Here is a 22,280-nt window from a genome sequence, read left to right as displayed (position 1 = left end):
CAGTGAGCGTTCTTAAGAAGTGGCGTCACGTGATCAAATTTTTTCTTTTTTGTTATTAGTTTAATGGCAGTATTTTGTATTATTTGTAACCGTCTTATTTCGTTTTGTGCAATTCCCTTAAAAAGGGCATTGCAATAATCGATTTTGGAAATTATTAAAGAATGTGTAAGAATATTTAATGATTTAGAACAAAGATATTGTGACAAGGATCGAATTTGACGGAGTCTATAGAATGATGCTTTGACAATACTGCCTATATGCTCATGAAAGGTTAATTTGCTGTCAAATATAACTCCTAGAATTTTAATACTGTTAACTGATTGTAAAGGAATATTTTTTATTGTGATAGGTGCACTAATTTTAGGAGTTTCTTTCCATGGAAAAAGTAATGTTTTTGTTTTTTCAATGTTAAGAGCCAACCTATTTATATCTAGCCATTGATGGATTTGTTCGAGTTTATTATTAATTAATATGATGTCTGATGCTTTATTGGGATCTAAAGGATGCAGAAGTTGAATATCATCTGCATATGCATAAACATGAAATCCTATAGATTGACAGACTGTCATTAAAGGTGCAAGAAAAATATTGAAAAGTAATGGAGACAAAATAGATCCTTGAGGGATACCATGGGAAGATAGTGAGCTTTCAGAATTTAAATTATTAAATACAACTTTGGATGTACGATCTGTAAAATAAGATTTGAACCATAATAATACTTGATCAGTAATGCCAATTGATTGCAGTCTGTCTAATAAAATAGGATGGTCTATGGTGTCAAAGGCAGCAGAAAGGTCTATAGATATTAATAAAACTGATTGGTGGTGATCCAGGAAATAATGTATTGAAGAAGTCATTCCTATTAATGAATGTTCTGTGCTATGATATTGTCGAAATCCTGTTTGATTTGGATGAAGAACATTGGTTTTTTCAATAAATTCTGAAATTTGGTTGAACACAATCTTTTCTGTCAGTTTTGCCATAAAAGGGAGATTAGCTATTGGCCTATAATTTGAAACTTTTTCCGAACTAATTTTATGATCTTTAATGATAGGGCGAATAACAGAGGATTTCCAAGATTTAGGCATAATACTTTGTATTAGACTTTCATTTATTAATTTTAGGACGAAAGGACCGAAAATTTCAAAATATTTTTTTAGAATAAATGGAGGATTAGAATCTGCACTTGAGCTCTTAATATTAATGGATTTTAATGTCAATTCCAATTCGTTAAGACTGGGCAAGTTGAAGTGGGAACATGTTGAATATGGCAAATTTGTGATAGTACGATCATGCTCTATATTGTGCTGCTGTTTTGTTAAAGATTTTCTAATATTATTAATTTTTTCAGTGAAATAATCTGAAAGATCTTGAGCTGTTGGTAAGGAACTATGAGCTTGTGTTTGCTGTATTTTTGTGTTTGTTAATGAATTTACTAATTTATAAAGTGCTGATGGATTCTTAGCTTTTAATATTTTTCCTGAGTAAAATTTTGCTTTTGTTTGATTAATTTTTAATTTATATAATTTTGAGTGTTCTTTAAATAGTTGAGTATTTTCATGTGTTTTATTTTTTCTCCATTAATTTGGATTTTTCAATGTTCAAAGAAAGCATATGTAAATCTAGCCAGGAATTGATTTTTTTCCAATTTTTGGTTTATGAGATTTATTTCAGTTAAGTTGTTTAAGTCTATAGGATGAACTAATTGCACATCATCCACATAAGCGAACATTGTGAAACCAATAGATTGCCCTAAAGTTAAAAAGGGTGCTAGGAAAATATTAAAGAGTAGGGGGGATAAAATTGAACCCTGTGGGATACCATAGTCAGTTGTAAATGGATCTGATGATGTTGTATTGAAAACTACCTTGGAGGACCGATCGGTAAACCAGCCCAAGACCTGGTCTGTGATTCCAATTTCACACAGACGTGCCAGAAGAAGCTTGTGATCAATCATATCAAATGCAGATGACAGGTTTAAGAAAATGAGCAAAATGGACTTATGGTGATCAAGAGGATAAAGAATTTTAGTAGTCAACCCAATAAGTGAAAGTTCTGTGGAGTGATGTTGGCAGAATCCTGTTTGATTTGGATGTAGTACATTTGTTTGTTCAACGAAATCTGAGATTTGGCGAAAGACAATTTTCTCTGTAAGCTTTGACTGTTTTGAGAGACCTCGTGGGACTTCCCCCTCTTTTTTTTTCCAGGACAACTTTGACCAGAGGCGTCTCCACTGCCATACCCCCCAGCTTTTGGTTATTTTGTTTGTTGTTTTTAACTCAATTAGTTTTAATCTCCCATGGATGGGGATAAAGCTAAACTAGGCACAGCCAATTCTCTGGGAGCTGCAGAAGAGCCCAAGAGAACACACACCCAAACAGGTTGTACATGCAAGGAGGGGGGTGATGGGGGGCCCAATCCCCTCAGGCAGGACTGAGCCAAAGCCTCATCCAGTGAACACTAAGTATGACTGGGAGCAGTGGAGCCATGCTCCATGTTCAACCAGGTCTGTTCAGGAGCCAGGAACCTGAAAATGACTGTTAGGCTCAATCTCATTAAGCAGCCACAGTCAGCAGAGCAGGGACCTAGGACAGGGACCAGGCACCAGCATGAACAACTACCTTCTACAAGAGGTAGAGAAAATACTGGAGATTTTCAATGATTACGAGCAGATTATAATCATTAAGTTCAAAGGAAAAGGTCAGTTTTTCTCTACCTTCATCTGCTGGTAGGAATGGATAACATCTACTTGTTCGTAACAGAATAGCCAGATAACAAGGAAAGCAGAATTAAAACTTCAGATACAAACATTATCTCAAAGGTCTGAATAAAGCAGAAATATGCCACCTTCTTCCTAAAATATAGAATATCAGTTTCCTCTAAACAAGATAGCACATTCAGTAGCATTGTGCCAATAGATGAGAAAGATCTTAAGCTACAGAAGTATAACTCCAGGGCATAGCTTTCCTAGAGGAGTTCAGAAAATAGATGGGCTCATAAGATACAAGGGTAAAATAGCCAATATAACTGGAGAACTGACCTGACAATGATGCCAAATAGACAAGCTATATTTTGGATAATTTGTAGTACTGGTAATAGTGTGGTACATAGCAAGACTCGAATAAAGCCACGGCTGCCTGTACTATCATATTAACAACTGACCTAAAAAAACAGACTGATCTAAGAAAGATCTAAAGACAGGGCTGACTGAAACACTGGATCAGGTGGGGCTCTAAGGGCACCAAACTACCCAGCCTCTGACCTCACGTGGTCTACAAGTTAATTAAACCTTTTAACTCTCCCCTCTTTGGTTCAGTCTCTTCCCTTCTCTCTTTCCCTTCCTGGCAGGTCTGGCACTGTTCCCTCCCCTCTCTCAATCCCTTATGTATAGTTTCTTTCAACATAGAAACATAGAAACATAGAAAAAAAGCGGCAGAAAAGGGCTATAGCCCACCAAGTCTGCCCATTCCAAGTATCCTCCCCCCTGAGTTTACTCCCTTAAAGATCCCACGTGAGTATCCCATTTTCTCTTAAAATCCGTCACGCTGCTGGCCTTTATCACCTGGAGTGGGAGTCTGTTCCAATGATCCACAACTCTCTCGGTGAAGAAATACTTCCTGAAGTCGCCATGAAACTTCCCTCCCCTGATTTTTAGCGGATGCCCTCTGGTGGTCGAGGGTCCCATGAGCCGGAAGATATCATCTTCTGACTCGATGTGCCCCGTGATATACTTGTACGTTTCAATCATATCTCCCCGTTCCCTTCTTTCCTCAAGTGAGTACATCCGCAATTTATCTAGTCTTTCTTCGTATGTGAGATCCTTGAGCCCCAAGACCATCCTGGTGGCTGTTCGCTGTACCAACTCGATTCTCAGCACGTCTTTACGGTAGTGAGGTCTCCAAAACTGAACGCAGTACTCTAAGTGAGGCCTCACCATGGCTCTGTACAACGGCATCATAACTTCAGGTCTCCTGCTGACGAAACCTCTGCGGATACACCCCATCATTTGTCTTGCTCTGGAGGAAGCCTTCTCCACTTGATTGGCAACCTTCATGTCCTCGTTAATGATCATTCCTAGATCGCGTTCCGCTGTGGTCCTAACTAAGGTTTCACCATTTAGTACATATGTTCTACGCGGGTTTCTCTTTCCCAGGTGCATTACCTTGCATTTTTTAGCATTGAAGCCAAGCTGCCAAGTAGTTGACCATTGTTCCAGCAGCAGTAGATCATGTGTCATATTATCAGGTAATAAGCTTCTGCCTACTATGTTGCAAAGTTTGGCGTCGTCGGCGAACAGCGATATCTTTCCCCTTAGTCCTTGCGTCATATCTCTTATGAATAAGTTGAATAGAATCGGACCCAGGACCGAACCCTGCGGCACTCCACTTATCACGTCCGATGCTTCAGATGGGGTACCGTTCACCACTACCCTTTGATGTCTGCCGCTCAGCCAATCCCCAACCCATGTAGTTAGAGTGTCTCCTAATCCTATCGATTTTAGCTTGTTCAGTAATCTTCGATGAGGGACGCTATCAAATGCTTTACTGAAGTCCAAATACACTACGTCCAGTGACTCTCCAGCATCCAGTTGTCTAGTAACCCAGTCAAAAAAGCTAATCAGATTAGATTGGCAGGATCTACCCTGGGTGAACCCGTGTTGGTGTGGATCACGCAGTTTTTCTTCGTCTAGGATTGTGTCAATATTCTGTTTGATCAGTGTTTCCATACTGCTGGGTTGTCAAAATAAAAGGACAGCCTTAACTACTGCTTTTACCTGTGATTTCAAAAATAATTTACTATTTAGCATGATGCCTAGACTTTTACCTTTTGAGAAAATAGCAGCATACTATGGTCTAACCCAGCATAGCCTAAGCCTCCAAACAGGATGTGTGACTAACCTGAAGAATCTGACAAGGTTCAAAAAGAACTTGTGTAAAACCAGTATCCTACACCCAAAGACAATCAAACATGGTATTCATGGCATCACATGACTTCAGCTGGAAATTTTCAGAATGCATCTTGTATGAAATATTATTAATCACTAGTCTAATAAAATTTAGGTACATAAGTAGATGCTAAAGTTGATCTGGTCAAAACTAAGCCATCAATGAATAGATAATTCATTGGCTATTTTATAATTATGGATCTTAACCCTAAAGATGCCAAACATTTCAAAAGAATAAAATGATTCAAGATGTCAAAAGACAGATGAAAACGTCCACTAAAATCAAGAGAGGGCCTCCACCATCTAACTCACATCTAAGACTGCTAATTGCTCTTAATTATGAAATATTCCAGAGGAAGTCATTATTTGGTGAAACATGAGACTGAATGAACAATCACAATCAAGAAGGTTTCAATGAACAACTATAACCATTTGTAAGATTTCCATTGTTCATATAATTTGAGTGATAACGTTTGATCTTATTTATAACTGCACACTATTGGAAGCACTGATTTGATTACTTTGAAACTGTGGAGATTCATAAATATATACTCAGTGTTCTCTCCAGAAATTTTTTCCAGCTGGGCGGCATGAAAAAGTAGCCGGGTGGGGCGGGATGGGGAAATTTGGTGATGGGGAAAATTAACCCCCTCTTTTACTATGATGCGCTAACATTTTTAGCGCGCGCAAACCCCTGCGCTACGTGGGATAACTAGCGCCAACTCAATGCTGGCGTTAGCATCTAGTGCGCATGGCAATTCCTCCGCGCGCTAAGCGCACACTAAAACCACTATCGGAACTTAGTAAAAGGAGCCCTAAATGTATACTATTTTTATTAGTTAATTATTATTATTATTTTCCAATGCTCAATATGACTTCCTTTTTTAAGGCTTGACAATTGTGCCAGAATATTTTTGCTAAATTTAAGTATTTGCCCTCTTTCAAATGGTATAGAGGTTTAAAAAAGGGAAAGGCATTAATGAAGCCATTAGTTTCAATCTAGCCATTTATTTCTGCATGAATTTAAACAACTAAAAAAAAAAGATAAATATAGCTCATCCAGTTATACAAGAAATGGCTCTACAGCAGGGGTGCCCACACCTTTTGGGCTTGCGAACTACTTTTAAAATGAGCAAGTCAAAATGATCTACCAACAATAAAATTTTTAAAAAAACACAAAGCACACTGTACGCAGAGAAAATGTTAATTATCATTTATATTCTGCGGGTTTTCAAAGAGGTCAAGGCAGACAAGATTCTATGCAATGTCACCTCAGGAACAACTATACAAAAATAGACAAATATACCCCCTCCCTTTTTACTAAATCGCAATACTGGTTTTTAGAGCAGGGAGATGCACTGAATGCCCTACTCTGCTCTCGATGCTCATAGGCTCCCTGCGCTAAAAACCACTATTTCAGTTTAGTAAAAGGGGGCCATAGTGCAAAATATAGACAGCAGATATAAATTCTTAAAACAGACACATTTTGATCACTAAACTGAAAATAAAATCATTTTTCCTACCTTTTTGTCTGGTGATTTCATGAGTCTCTGTTTGCACTTCCTTCTTCTGACTATAAATCCAATATTTTTTTCTTTCTGCCCCTCCCTTTTCTTTCTGTCTCTCTTTCTTTCTCTCTCCCCCTGGCCCCCCAAGCCATCGCGCCAATTTCTCCACTTCCCCGATTCTTTCCCTACCCCCTAAGCCACCATGCCGATTTCTCCCTGCTTCCACGAGCCAGACCAGGAATGTACAAGCGCCGGACTCACAAGACTTCACCTCTCATGTCAATTCTTACGTCGGAGAGGAAGTTCCAGGCCAGCCAGGCAGCGATTGGCTGGCCCAGAACTTCCTCTCTGACGTCAGAATTGACGTCGGAGGTGAAGTCTTGTGAGTACGGCGCTTGTACGCGCCTGGCCTGGCTCAGGGAGGCAGGAAGAAAAAGATTGCCAAGGCAACGCGATCGACTCACATTGCCTTTGTGATCTACTGGTCGATCGCGCTCAACCGTTTGGGCACTCCTGCTGTTATGGTATGGTATCCTGTCCTGACCTGAGGAAAGGGGTTTAGTCCCCAAAAAACTGCCTTATTTCCATTTCCTATTTATAAACTTTAATCAATAGATACAATGCTACTTGATTCTATGTAAAGCAACAAAAAAAATTTTTCTACCTTTTGTCGTTTCTGCTTTAATCATCTTGTCTTCACTCCTCTTTCTAGCCAGCATCTGTCCGCTCTGTCTTCCATGCAGCATCAGCCCCTTCCATCCACTGTCCACCCTCTCCCCATTCCATATGGCATCTTCCCTCTTTTTATGCTCCTTCAATAAACTGTCTATCCTGTGCCCCTTCTCTTCTCCTTTGTACATGATTGATTTCAGCTCTGCCACCTCTCCATTTTTCTCTCTCTGTCAACACCCCGTCCCCTATGCTCTGGCAACTCTATCTTCTCCTTTCTTTCCTTCGCACCCCACAGTCTGGTATCTTCCCTTCCCTGATTCCCTGGCATCTCACTTTTTTCCTTTTCTTCCATCTCTCCCTCCCCCTCCATGCTCTGACATCTTCTCCTTCCTTTCCCCCTTCCTTTTCCCTTGGTCTGGCATACTTTCCTACTTCCCTCCAATCCCTGGCATCTCGTTTCATTCCCTCCCTCATCTTCTTTCTCCTTCCAGTTGGGTGCAGCAAGTCTCTCCCCCTCTGCTCCCTTTCCTCCTTCTGTCACCCAAGGCCTGGCGTCATGAACTTCTTCAGGCAGCAGCATTTATAATTCGCTGCTGTTGCCAGCTTCGGGCCTTCTTCTCTGTCGGGTCCTGCCTTCATAGAAACAGAAGTAGGCAGGACCCGGCAGAGAGGAAGGTCTGAAGCTGGCAACAGCAGTGAATTATAAATGCTGTTGCTAGCCAAAGAAGTTCATGATGCCAGGCCGAGTACCTGGGGCAGACTGCTACTCTCCCCCCCAACGACCCTCCTATCTCTCCCTCCCTCCCATCACGAGACTCTAAACAGCACTGCTCTACTCTAAGCAGGCTGCTTCAGGGCTTTCTCCTGCCGTGATTCCCTCTGGCACGTCACTGATGAGGGAAGGAGGGAGAGATAGGAGGGTCAGATCGGGTTGAGGGGGCGCCCTGGATGATGATGAGGCTGCTGCTGCTGCTGCCAGCGAATCCAGCAAGGGTGAGGCCCCAAAGCACAGCACTGGTGGGACCCCCCTGACCATTTCAGGTCCTAGGCCTGTGCCTACTGGGCCTATCCTTTAATCCGGCCCTGCTTCCCCCCCCCCCCCCATATGCCCTGACAATCTCTCTCTTCCATTCCATGGTATGGTATCTCTTTTCCCTCCCTCCCATGGTCTTTGCATCTCTTTCCTCCTTTTCCTGATCTTCCTTCTCCCTCCTTCCCTCTCTCTCTCCAATTGGGTGCAGCAGCATTTCTCTTCCCCTCCCCCCATTGAGTACAGCAGTATCATCAGCATTTCTCTTTCCTTCCCCCAATTTGGTACAGCAGAAGCAGCATTTCTCTTCACCCTCCCCCCTAATTGGGTGCAGCAGCATGACTCTTCCCCCTCCCCCAATTGGGTACAGCAGCAACATCATTCAGCATTTCTCTTAACCCCCCCCCAATTGGGTACAGCAGAAGCACCAGCATTTCTCTTCCCCCTCCCCCTCTAATTGGGTACAGCAGCATTTCTCCTCCCATTCACCCCCCCCCCCGTCTCACACACCCGGCAGATTCGCTACAGACAAAGGTAAGTTGCAAGTTTCCCTTCGTCGCTGACCTATCTTCCAAAGATCAGCGACAGAGGGAAGCTTACAACTTGCTGCTCTTGCTTACTTCAGGCCTTTCTCGTTGCTGGGTCCTGCCATTGCGGAAACAGAAAGTAGGCAGGACCCGACAGCGAGAAAGGCCTGAAGTAAGCAAGAGCAAGTAAGCTTCCCTCCGTAGCTGGCCTATCTCCCGCATGCTCCGGGGCTCTAATGGTCTGTGCCGGCTTCTCTTCCCTACCCCCTCCCCTGACGTAACTTCCGGTTTCGGAGGGAAGCCAGGTAAGAGTCGCTTGCTGGGTTTTGTGTTTTTTTTTAAGTCCGGCGGGAGTCTTTTGGCGGCTCTTCAGGCTGCGCGTTAAGCAGTGGTGGCAGCAGGATTCGGCAGATGGCAGCCGGGCGGTAATCTAAATTTTCTGGGCGGAGCACCCAGCTGAAAAGCGCTGGGGAGAACACTGATATACTGTATATATATAGCCTAACTACTGATTAATAATAATTGGTATGTGCACTATATTTTTCATTACTATATACGCTATGAGATGTGATGATTTAATGAATTCATCACTAGGGATTTAGTGCATCTTTTACTTAATAATAATAATAATAACTTTATTCTTCTATACAGCTATAGTCAGATGACTTTTAGGCGGTTCACATCAAAGAGGGCTGGACAATCAGCGAATTACAGAATGCAAAAAGTGAGAGTACAACAAATTACACAAGAAATAAACATATGGAAAATATGAATCTCAAATATGCAATATGAATCTCAAGTATGCAACCCAAGGACGGAAAAGCTGGACAGTCAGCGAATTACAGAATGCAAAAAATGAGGGTACAACATATAACACAAGAAATAGACAGAAGGAAAATACAAATTTATAAATTTAGTGTTGCTTCTGTTTAGGAGATGAATCTGTTAAACAGTATGGTTTTAATTACTCTCCAAAAGGCGCCGTAGGTCAGCCTGGCTCCATTGATGTAGTTACCCAGCCAGGATGGCTGTTTGCTTGCTTGAAACATGAAAGATCTGTCCATAAAGGATTTGTATTTGCAGCCGGTGATCTTTGAGTATGCAAATATGTTAGAGTTTCTGGTTGTGATGTGAGTGGGTAATATCTGCTAAGCACGTTGGTGCACTTGGTGGTGTTGAACCCTGGTGAACTCGGATAAATCCTTCCACATGAGTTCCCACTTACTGATGTAACACTGTTTATAATTTTTAAACCAAACATTTGGTACAAGGGGCTCAGTTAGCCCAAAACCCTTCAGGTGTCTGGAGAATAGAGAGCAGGTCTGGTTTTTGGAGTTTCAAGTCATTTTGACTCTTCTCATTAGAGTAAGGCTCTTATTTCTAGTACAGTTTCTGGTTGACCATGTGGGGTTGTGTAGTATGAAATGTGGTAGAAGAAATGAGATAATAAGAAATGAAATGTAAATTTAAGATTTTTTGAGAGAATATACAAAAGCTTCCTAAGTATTTCTTCCCCCCCATTGGAATCTATTCTTAAAACAATATTTGCCATTTGTAAGTTTTTATGAAACCTCGGCGAGCCTACCTTACACAAGCTCCAAAACTGTGAATTTAGCTGTATGAATACTCTTTATGTCTATAGGAATATAAAGAAATTTCCTGATCCCACTGTTTGTCTGTTTGATTAGATTGTAAGCTCTGAGCAGGGCCTGTCTCTTGAATGTTGTTTTTAAAAAAAAATATCTTTATTCATTTCAAAAACCAACATCAAGTGCAACATATTATCAAACAATGTACAAATAAACAGCATTTAATTCCTTAAAATGATATAAAGATATAATAAATACCTATCCCTTCCCACCCACCCTTTCATATAACTAAAGACAATCAAGAGTAACACAAATGATCAAAACAAACAAAACTGCAATCAAATAATAAATTAAAGGCATATCCCTTCCCCCTCCCCACGCATCCTGGAAGTGTATAATCAAAGGGCTAAAAATAATCTTCAATGTTTTAATGTACAGTGCTATAGAAATGACAAGTAGTAGTAATGGTATGAAATCTTAGAAATGATACTCTAAATAGCTTATACATACTTTAGAAATATGGCTAGCTTAGGTTATTATGGTAATGCATCCTTGAGTAGAACAGCCTTCAAAACTATACCAAGAAATGTAATACCCTATTCCTCACACATTACCTTACTGCCAATAGTAACTATTTTTCTTAGTTATCAACATAAAGGGAGATAATACTACTCTAATCTTTTTGAAGTACAAAAACATGCACCTTACTGTTAAATTTTTCCAACCAGGGTCATTGTTCAGCCGATCAGAAATGTAATAGCGAAGGCATTTAGCAAGATTGTCCATGAACTCAGTCCCCTACAACAAGAACAAGGCAAATTAGACCAATAGGTCAAGCATTTCCAGTACATTGCAATATGCTATGAAGTGCAACCATACTTACTGGAGTAATGCAGTTGCTGTCAAATCTTTCTTTTACTTCATCTTGAGGAAGATATCCACCTAGACAGGAAAAAAGGATTAAACAAACTTTCCTTTCCATAATGAAAAATCTGATTAATATAGGTTGAGTTATGCTTTATAAAATATAGCATTTATACCTCTAAAAAACCAAAGAGTAAGATGCTGCAATTCCTTGATCCCACACACATTCTCCTCCTGAAATGTATAGATCAGTGATGGCTAACCTTTTTGAGCCCGAGTGCCCAATCTGCCGCACAAAACCAAAGAATTTCCTCAAAGTGCCAGCACGTCAATTAAACCTTAATAACAAGATTTTAGTATCTAAAACCTCTTTATAAAGTTGCCTGAACTATGTAACATCATTTTTAAAGGTTGGAATCTTTGTATTGTCAGAGAATCAATTTGATTCACAATCCTTTGGTTTTCATTTCAATTTATTGGCAATTTATAATGTTTTAATGATTTCATTCAATTTAATGAATTTAGGAAGAATTTTATTCAGTTACACAATATATTTTAAATGTATTATTCACATAACATGTCAATTGTATCCTGAGTAAAAAAAAAGATAAACTTCTTAAAACTGTTAACTGTGTCAAGACTCGGTGTGTATTCCCAAAGAGTCTATACATGTTTTTTTGTAAAATTTACAATCAAATTAGAAAATAGTTAAATCATTACATTTCTAATAATATGATGTAAAGAAAACAAAAGAGCTTTCAATTAAACCAACCGTTTTTATTGGAAATTCCAGATTGGAATACAACAGGGCCATGTAAAGTCCCTTTTTTAAATAACATCTTTAAATAATATTTAAATAACTTAGAAAGTGTCTTAACTGCAAACTGAAAACACTGCTTCATGTAAACATATGCATTGGGCATGCTCTGAAAAAAATTAATGTGATTTTTGTTGTTGCATGCATGCTGATAACTTGTCAATCCTTGGCTCATAGTGCGTTAATTTCAGAGCAACACATGCAGCACTCATGTCATCCGTTAATCTGTTTCTAGCATCAGATTTTATATGATTCAAAGCCGAAAACAGCTGCTCACAAGCATAGGATGACCCAAACAAATTAAGAAGAGCAATCCCAAGTGCTTTCATGGACTTAAAATTGTTTGGCAGAGAATTCCACGCTTTTAGGATTTCATTTTCAGAACTGCTAGCAGTGATTTCATTTGTCACCCTTTCACACTCAATAAGTTCAAGAGCCGCACACAGGTCATTGAATTTACTTTTCCAGATAGAGCTTTCTTGAAATTCCAGTAGCTCCATTTCCAAATTTTGAATATCCAACCACTGTAAGCAGGAAAGATCAAGATCTTCAAATGTGGACTTTTCTGGGGAAGTTATAAATGAAAGGGTTGTCTCCATCTTACGGAACTGAGAAAATCTTTTACTAAAATTCTCCTTTGCTTCGGCTACAATGGTGGAATATGCTTTGTGGATTTCCTGGTGTTTTTTATGACTGTCCACAAATGTTGTAGAATTATCCAAATGTATTTTTAGGTTGGGAAAATATTTTAGCTGTCCACTCTCAAGGTCTTTTTCAAAAACATGCAATTTTCTCTCAAAAGCTTTGATGTCACTAAACATGCTTTCTGCTGTTTTTCCCATGCCTTCTAATTTTTTGTTTAGTACATTAAAGTGGTTAGTAAAATCTGTAAAGAACATGAGGTTGGTAAGCCAGGCCATGTTGGTGAGTTGAGGATAGTCTTCCCCCTTTTCGTTCATAAATAGCCTAACTTCTTCCAAGCAGGCCACAAATCTCTCTAACACTCGTCCTCTGCTCAGCCACCGGACATTATTGTACATCAATAAAGTGTTATATTGTGCCTGAACCTCATCAAGAAGGGTTTGAAATTGTCAAAAATTAAGAGCACGCGCCATGATGAAGTTCACCAGTTTTGTTAATCTTTGAGGACATTGTCAAGTTTTTTGCTGCTTTCTTTGGCGCAGAGAGCCTCTTGATGTATTATGCAGTGAAATTGAATCAGTGGATGTTTTGCTTCCTTAGCTAAGAAATGAATGAATCCTGATGTTGTCCCCACCATGCTAAGTGCTCCATCGCTAGTAACTGAAACTACTTTTTCTGGACTTATGTCTAGTGATGAAAAAGCCTCCATCACAGCATTGTGGATATCTATCCCTTGTGTTCTTCCAGGCAAAGACAGCAGTTTTACCAGCTCTTCTCTCATGATGTCACCAGTAGCATAACGCAAAATGAGCGCTAGTCTTGCATGGTTAGTAATATCTGTACTTTCATCCAAGCACATGGAGTAGAAGGGTGCTTTTTGTAAGTCGCAAGTAAGCTGTTGACTAACATCAGCAGCCATTCGCAGAACCCTATCTTTTGCAGTATTTCTGCTTAGCGGCATCTCAGAGATGCGCTGCACAATTTTATCCTTGTTTTGGAAATCATGGAAGAGTGAATTACTCCCAGCCAAAATTGCCTTTTTGATAAAATCTCCATCAGAGAGGGGCTTACCATGTTTTGCCATGCACAGTAAAATTTGAAAGCTGGCAACTGTAAGATGATTAGTTTTTGAAAGATAGTTGCTAAAACTAAGAGACTGGGAGTGATATTTCTTTAATTTTCCTACAAGGAACTCTTTTCTTTGAGCTAAACCAAGTTCAGCAACACTGTTATGGTTGGTCTCAAAGTGACGTTTGACACTTGATGTGCGAGACACAACACTTTCATTACACATAATACACAATGCTTTCCCACTGCGTTCAATCACTCCATATGTCTCTGTCCAGGCCTCTTGGAATGGTCTTCCACTATCTGTTTTTGCTTTTTTTGCTGTACTCATTTTCTTTGTTCAAGACTTCAAGTCTACAAAAAGATAAAATTTGTATAATAAAAAAAATCTAATGAAGTGCTGTATACAAATCCGTCCCCATAAAAAAATATGTGATTGGGGAATTTTACTAATTGTAGACATCCGTTTTGGTCAAAAAATATACTGTCCGGGTGAAAACCGGACTTGTGCAACCTGAGTGTATGGGAAAAGGACTTTTATTTTTCATTATTGGAGCCTTTGTTATTTTATTATGATGTTTACAAAAGCACTATGAAGGGCCACATATACACTTTACTGTTTTTTGCTATATTGAGTTTCCATAAGGTACAGCGCAGAGGATTAGTGTGTTGGTTGTTCACAGAGAGCCCTGCCCTCCTCTCAGCTTACTGAACTTCTCTATACAATCATCATAAGCAGCTTTTTTATTTCCTCGAATTTAGCATGTCCCCCATGGAAGATACAGAGGTTTTTATAGAGCACATTATTAGACACATTAACATCCCCCCATATCCTCACCTCTCTAGCATGGGAGCACTAGGAACTGTTCCTGATTACAGATGTCACATGTGGAGTCACACTACAGCCTCACTGAGTTCCTGTGACAGACTCAGTGTGAAGCTTCTCTTCCTCCCCCCACTTCCCTCTCACACACTGCCTGGCTCATAGGATACTAAGGGGAAGACAGGCAGGCTAAACATCCACTCACAGGACTGCAGCCAGCACAGGAGGATGGGCCGCGGCCCACCGGGACAATACCCGGTCCTCCCAATGGCCAGTCCGGCCCTGTTGACAGGTGAGCTGCAAAGCAGACACCGGCACACTCGCCTCCCGCCACGCCGCATATCTTAATTGCGGACTAGAGAGTTGCGCGGGGACAGAAATCCCACCCGTCCCCGCCAAAGTCTCACCCGTCCCCGTGAGGAATCCCACCCGTCCCCGTGAGGAATCCCCTCCGTCCCCGCCCGTCCCTATAAACTTCAGAAATAGTTATTTCATTTAATTATGCTACTGAATTAAAGGCTCTGGTAGAAACCCATTTACAAATAAGCAAAAAGACTTTATTAATTTGGAAATATTAATTGGGAAGAATACACACTTTGTAAACGGGTTTCTACCAGAGCCTCTTTTGTTTATAAATTTTTATCAACACAACTAATATACTACTTTATCCTGAAGCAAAAAAAAAAGAAAAAAAGAAATAGAATTCTTTTCCTACCTTTGTTGCCTGGTTTCTGCTTTCCTCATGTTCTCATTCAGTTCCTTCCATCCACTGTCTCTCTTCCTTCTGCGTCTTCCATTTGCTCTGTTACTGTGCCTCTCCCTTTCTCCCCCCTTCCAAATTGGTCTGGCACCAATCTTCTTCCCTCCGCTCCCCCCATAGTCTGGCATCTCTGTCTTCTTCCCTGCCAGCGTCTTCTCCCCATTCTCTCTTCCCCATTTCCTTTCAGCATCCTTCTCCCCCCCTCATCTTCCCCATGTCCTGTCAGCGTCCTTCTCCCCCCTCTGTCTTCCCCATGGCCTTTCAGCGTCCTTCTCCACCCCCCCCCCCCGTCTTCCCCATGGCCTTTCAGCGTCCTTCTCCACCCCCCCCCATCTTCCCCATGTCCTTTCAGCGTCCTTCTCCACCCCTTTGTCTTCCCCATGTGCTTTCAGCATCCTTCTCCCCCCCCCCCCCGTCTTCCCCATGTCCTGTCAGCGTCCTTCTCCCCCTTCTGACTTCTACAAATGTTTTCAGTGTTCTTCCCCCCCACCCCGTCTTCCCCATGGCCTTTCAGCGTCCTTATGACATCATTAGGACTAGATAATTTAGTACAATCTTGTGATTTGAATGATATATGGCAGATACTTCATTTTGATGATCGGGAATTTTCTTTTTGCTCACAAGTCCATAAATCCTTTTCGAGAATAGACTATATTTTTGTTTCAAATCAATTAGTACATCAGGTGACACAAGCCTCCATAGATCCAATCATTTTGTCTGATCATGGTGGTGTGTGGATTGAATTTAAGATTCCTGAACAAGAAAATAGTAGATCTGTATGGAGATTTGATAATACATTGATTGTGGATTCAAAATTCCTTGAAGAGTTTCAATTAAAAATGAATGAATTCTTTCAAATTAATATGTTGGAAGAAACCTCCATGGAAATTTTATGGGATGCCTTTAAGGCGACCATGAGAGGTAATATTATATCATATTCGGCATATATTAGGAAACAACTTAAAAAACCATTTTCCAATTTGGAAAAAGAAATTAAGAATCTAGAGTCTAAATTGATTGATAAATAGGAGCAAAGTACTCTGCAGGCTCTATTAAAAGCTAAAGGTAAATATAATGAAATCTCTTCAAAATTAGTAAGGAAAGATTTGTTTTCCCAGCAGACTCTGTATTATGGAAACTCAAATAAGGCGGGAAGATTATTAGCAAATGATCTTAAAGCAAAGAAAAGAAGAACAAAAATTTTTGCAATAAAGGATGAGGAAGGTGATACACATACTCAAATTGGAGAAATTTTAAATCAATTCTTAAATTTTTATAAAGACTTATACTCTTTTGAGCCTTATAATAGAAGAAAGGATGGATTAGAATTTTTGAAATTAATTAATGGTCATATTAAAAGAAGTTTAGAGGAGCCTGTATCATTAAAAGAATTAGGATCAGTGTTGAAATCTCTTAGAGTTGGATCCGCTCCAGGTGGTGATGGTTTCAAAGTAGAATTTTATAAATCATTTCAAATTACCCTATTACCTCATCTATTAAATTTATATCAGTCTCAACTGACTTAGGGTTGCATTACAGGTACTATGGCAGAATCATTGACTATAGTTTTGCCAAACCCAAATAAAGATCCCACATTGGTTTCAAATTACAGGCCTATCTCATTAATCAATGTAGATGGAAAACTTTTGGCTAAGACATTGGCTTTACGCTTAGCCAAGGCTCTCCCTTTTATTACTGATATGCACCAAACTGGATTTGTTGCTAGGAGACACTAATCTAATAACCACTACATACAAGAAATGCAACAGAACTTATATACTAATCCAGGAAAAGGCCTCAGAATTGGAGCCTACGCGTAGTCCTATCATGGACTGAACTGTCAGCGTAGTATTACCACGCTCCAATCATAGGCCGGAAAAACCTGGAACTTATAAAATCTTTTAATTTATTATTTTTTAATATTTTTTAATTTTCAAATTGTTAATTTAAACCTTAAAGTCTGTACTAAAATATTCATTTCAAGCTTAAAGTTTTTCATAAATAGTTTTTAAATAGACCTTAAGGCATATAATCTATTATTACAACCCTACTGTAACTAAATAGTGTTTAAGCATTGCAAGATTCTCGGAGATAGAAAAGTGAAAGGCAACTAAATTATTTATAATAAGCAGTTTTCATTATGCTTTAAATTACTTATCTTAAGCAATTATCATTATAGCTTGAAGATTTCATAGCAGTATGATGCCTGTGCACTGGCTATGCCGCCGACGCGGCAGCGTTTCGTGGACACTGTTGTAAGTCCACTGCTTCAGGGCTAATAGCCAAAATACATTAAAGCATTACGTTCTTGATAATTGCCAAACATTCTCTAATTTAGTTGCCTTTCACTTCTCTATCTCCGAGAATCTTGCAATGCTTAAACACTATTTAGTTACAGTAGGGTTGTAATAATAGATTATATGCCTTAAGGTCTATTTAAAAACTATTTATGAAAAACTTTAAGCTTGAAATGAATATTTTAGTACAGACTTTAAGGTTTAAATTAACAATTTGAAAATTAAAAAATATTTAAAAATAACAATAAATTAAAAGATTTTATAAGTTCCAGGTTTTTCCAGCCTATGATTGGAGCTTGGAGTGGTAATACTACGCTGACAGTTCAGTCCATGATAGGACTACGCGTAGGCTCCAATTCTGAGCCCTCTACGTTTATGTCATGTTCTTAGCATTAAAATGCCTAGATTGTATAAAGAAAACAGAATATTTATGGATACATGGAAAACCCTAAGATATGTTAGTAATTTAACATCTATTCCAATCTATAAATCGACAAATCAAACTATATGGTTAAACTCCAAGATTCAAATTGGCGGATTTAAGGTCATCTGGAAGCATTGGATGATAGCTGGTAAACTGCTTGATTTTTCACAGCTGCAACATAAATATGGTCTTAATAAATCACAAAGCTTTAGATGGTTGCAACTGAAGCAGGCCATTCAGGCAGGGTTCCCTGAATGGAAAAATCTTAATACTTAATATAGTTTAGAACTTTTATGCTTTCAGGTGGACTTCTTGGGAAACCAGGTCACACAGTGGTATAAATTGATAAACGGTTTTGTAAATAAAAAACCTAAAACTGGACTTAGGAACATTTGGAGAATTGAGATCAAGCATCAAATTACTGCGTCTCAATGGCCACGAATTTGGTCTTGGAGAATGAGATGTACAGTGTCCACATCTATGAGACAAACTTGGTTTTTCCTTTTACATAGAGCATTTTGGACCCCAGTTAGATTACAGAAGTTAAATAGCTCTAAGTCTAATAGATGCTGGCATTGTAATCTTGAGATTGGGATATTAGATCATTTGTTATACTATTGTCCCCTTATCTTGACCTTTTGGAAATCAATCAGGACACAAATAAATTGTTTATTAGAGAATCCTGTGGCTTTGTCGTATGGCACGATTCTATTTGGAAAGTCAATGAGAACAAAGAGCCAAATTTCATCAAACAATAATAAGCTTTTATTACTAGTGTTTAAGCCCGTTACATTAACGGGTGCTAGAATATATGCCTGCCTGTCTTTATTTAGAAACATAGAAAGTGACGGCAGAAAAGGGCCAAGGCCCATCAAGTCTGCCCATTCTACTGACCCACCCCCCTAGCTACCCTTTGAGAGATCGCAATCTGATGACCCATCCCCTCTTAGAGATCCGACATGAGAATCCCATCTGTTCTTAAAATCTGGCACGCTGCTGGCCTCGATCACCTGTACCGGAAGCTCATTCCAATTGTCAACCACTCTTTCGGTGAAGAAGTACTTCCTGGTGTCGCCATGAAACTTCCCGCCCTTTATTTTCAGCGGATGCCCCCTTGTGGCCGAGGGTCCTCTAAGAAAAAAAATATCATCTTCTACCTCGATGCGACCAGTGATATACTTAAACGTCTCAATTATGTCTCCCCTCTCTCTACGTTGTTCGAGAGTATAGCCGCAATTTGTTCAGCCTTTCTTCGTACGAGAGATCCTTGAGCCCCGAGACCAACCTGGTGGCCATTCGCTGAACCGACTCAACGCTCAGCACATCCTTGCGGTAATGTGGCCACCAGAACTGTACGCAGTACTCCAGATGAGGCCTCACCATGGTTCTGTACAATGGCATTATGATGTCGGGTTTCCGAAAAACAAAGCTTCTCCGGATACAACCTAGCACTTGCCTTGCCTTGGATGAAGCCTTCTCCACTTGATTGGCGGTTTTCATGTCTTCACTAATGATCACCCCCAGATCCCGTTCTGCTATAGTCCTTGCCAAGGTCTCTCCATTCAATGTGTACATTCTGCACGGATTATTGTTGCCAAGGTGCATGACCTTGCATTTTTTAGCATTGAAGCTCAGCTGCCAGGTTGAGGACCAATGTTCCAGTAAAAGCAGGTCCTGCATCATACTGTTTCGCAAATTGCTGTTACTTACAATGTTACATAGTTTGGCGTCATCGGCGAACAATGTTATTTTACCTTGAAGCCCCTGGGTCAGGTCTCTTATTAATATGTTGAAAAGGATCGGGCCCAAAACTGAGCCCTACGGCACTCCACTGGTCACCTCCGATGTTCTAGAGAGGGTATTGTTCACCACCACTCTCTGAAGTCTACCACTTAGCCAATCATTGACCCATGCGGTTAGTGTTTCACCTAATCCCATCGATTTCATCTTGCTCAATAACCTGCTTTATTGAAGTCCAAGTACACGACGTCCAGGCAATCTCCTAGATCCAGCTTTCTTGTCACCCAGTCAAAGAAGCTGATAAGATTGGATTGGCAGGACCTACCCTTGGTGAAACCATGTTGGTGGGGATCTCGTAGATTCTCCTCATCCAGGATCATGTCTAATTTGCGTTTGATTAGTGTTTCCATGAGTTTACTTACTATTGATGTGAGACTCACCGGTCTGTAATTCGTAGCCTCTGCCCTGCATCCCTTTTTGTGCAGAGGAACGACATTAGCTGTTTTCCAGTCCAAGGGGACTCTTCCCATGCTCAGAGAGAGATTGAAGACTACGGATAACGGTTCTGCTAGGACGTCACACAGCTCCCTGAGCACTCTGTGGTGTAGATTGTCCGGTCCCATGGCTTTGTTCACCTTGAGTCTTGATAGTTCGCTGTAGACGTCCTCTGGTGTAAACTCGAAATTCCGAAACGGGTCATCCAAGCTTTGCTTAGCTTGCAACCGTGGACCGGACCCCGGGGTCTTGCAGGTGAAGACTGAGCAGAAGTATTCATTTAGTAGTTCGGCTTTATCTGAATCTGATTCTACGTAATTTCCGTTTGGTTTTTTGAGGCGTACTATCCCATTCGTATTTCTCTTTCTTTTGCTAATATACCTAAAGAAGGATTTGTCCCCTTTCCTAATGTTCTTTGCTAGGTTTTCTTCAACTCGAAGCTTGGCTTCTCTGACTGCCGCTTTGACAGATGTAGACCTGGCCATATATTCTCTTTTGTCCTCCCTTTTCTGCTAGAGTTTGTAGGAAATAAATGCCCGTTTCTTTTCTTTTACGAGGTCTGAGATCTCTGCGGTGAACCATTGGGGTTTATTGTTTCTTCGCCGTTTACTTACTGATTTTATGTAGCGGTTTGTTGCTACGTGTACGGTAGATTTCAAAGTAGACCACATAGCTTCCACATTATCGGTCACAGCTTGGCTTTGTAGTGCCCAATGGACGAAATCTCCCATGCGATTGAAGTCAGTGCCTCGAAATTTGAGTACTTTTGTTATCATGCTTGATTTAGTGAACCCACTCCTGAGGTTGAACCATACCATGTTGTGATCACTGGAGGCTAGCTTATCTCCTACCGATACCTCCGAGACGCTTTCTCCGTTAGTGAGTACAAGGTCCAGTATCGCATGGGCCCTAGTGGGCTCCAATACCAATTGTTTGAGTCGGGCTTCCTTCATGGAGGATAATAGCCTTCTGCTGCCGCTAGTTGATGCTGAAAGTGAGTTCCAATCTGCATCCGGCATATTGAAGTCCCCTAGCAGTACAGTGTTCCCCCATAAAGTGATATTCTCAATGTCTTTGATTAATTCTGTGTCTTTGTCTTCCAGTTGTCTTGGAGGTCTGTATATTACACCAAGATACAGACATTTTTCGTTGCCTCTGGCCAGGTTTACCCAGAGGGATTCCCTGGTGTACTTGACATCTGTGATTCTCATAATTTTGATGTCATCTTTGGTGTATAGTGCTACCCCTCCCCGTCTTGACGAATTAAGTTGTAACCTGGTATAGCCATATCCCACCCATGAGAGTCCGTGAACCAAGTCTCAGAAATCGTCAGCATTCATTATTTCGGTCTCTAATTCCAGAATTTTGTTGCCTAAGCTGTGTGCATTGACATACATAGCCCTCCATACCTTGTGGGGAGCCCTCCCTTTGGGGAGTTTCCCATCTGAGTCAGTGTGGCTCCTAAAGAATTATTACCAATATGAGTACTTACCTCGGACTCAGAAGTGGAGCTGCTACTCCTCTCCTCAGGATAGTTACTTACTGCACTGGTACCCTCCCCCAACTTACCTAGTTTAAAGCCCTGCGAAGTAGGCAGGCTAGTCGGTGTCCGAAGACGTCTGTCTGGTCTCTCTCCCTGCTCCTGTCTCTTCTTCCTTTCTTTCTGTCTCTCTCCCTCCTGCTATTTTTCTCTCTCTCTCCCTGGCACCCTTTGTCTGTCTGTCTTTCTTTCTGTCTGTCTCTCTGGTCCCCTGTCTGTATCTCTCCCTGGCCTCCTTTGTCTGTCTGTATTTCTTTCTGTCTCTCTCTAGTCATTAAGCCCATTACATTAACGGGTGCTAGAATATATGTCTGTCTGATTTCTGTCTCTCTCTCCCTCCCGCTGTGTCTCTCTCTCTCCCTGGCCACCTTTCTCTGTCTGTCTTTCTGTCCCTCTCCCTGCCCCTGTGTCTTTCTTCCTTTCTTTCTGTCTCCCTCCCTCCCGCTGTCTGTCTGTCATTATTTCCCTCCTTTTCCCTGTGCAGCAGCATGTTCACCCCATTTCCCTGTGCAGCAGCAACAGCATTTCCCTCATTCCCC

General features: G+C 40.6%; 1 protein-coding gene across 1 annotated transcript in view; it reads right to left on the bottom strand.

Annotated features, from left to right (window-relative positions):
- XRN2 (5'-3' exoribonuclease 2) overlaps positions 1 to 22,280 on the bottom strand; it is a 302,991-nt gene that overhangs the window by 251,119 nt on the left and 29,592 nt on the right. The window contains exons 5-6 of the mRNA XM_033938550.1: positions 11,155 to 11,213; positions 10,980 to 11,069 (exon numbers count right to left, since the gene is read on the bottom strand). Of these exons, the coding sequence (XP_033794441.1) occupies positions 10,980 to 11,069; positions 11,155 to 11,213 (149 nt within the window). The remainder of the gene's footprint in view (positions 1 to 10,979; positions 11,070 to 11,154; positions 11,214 to 22,280) is intronic.

The sequence above is a fragment of the Geotrypetes seraphini genome, chromosome 3 (genome assembly GCF_902459505.1).
Source record: "Geotrypetes seraphini chromosome 3, aGeoSer1.1, whole genome shotgun sequence".
In the NCBI taxonomy this organism is placed as follows: Eukaryota; Metazoa; Chordata; class Amphibia; order Gymnophiona; family Dermophiidae; genus Geotrypetes; species Geotrypetes seraphini.
This window is presented reverse-complemented; position numbering and strand designations above follow the sequence as displayed.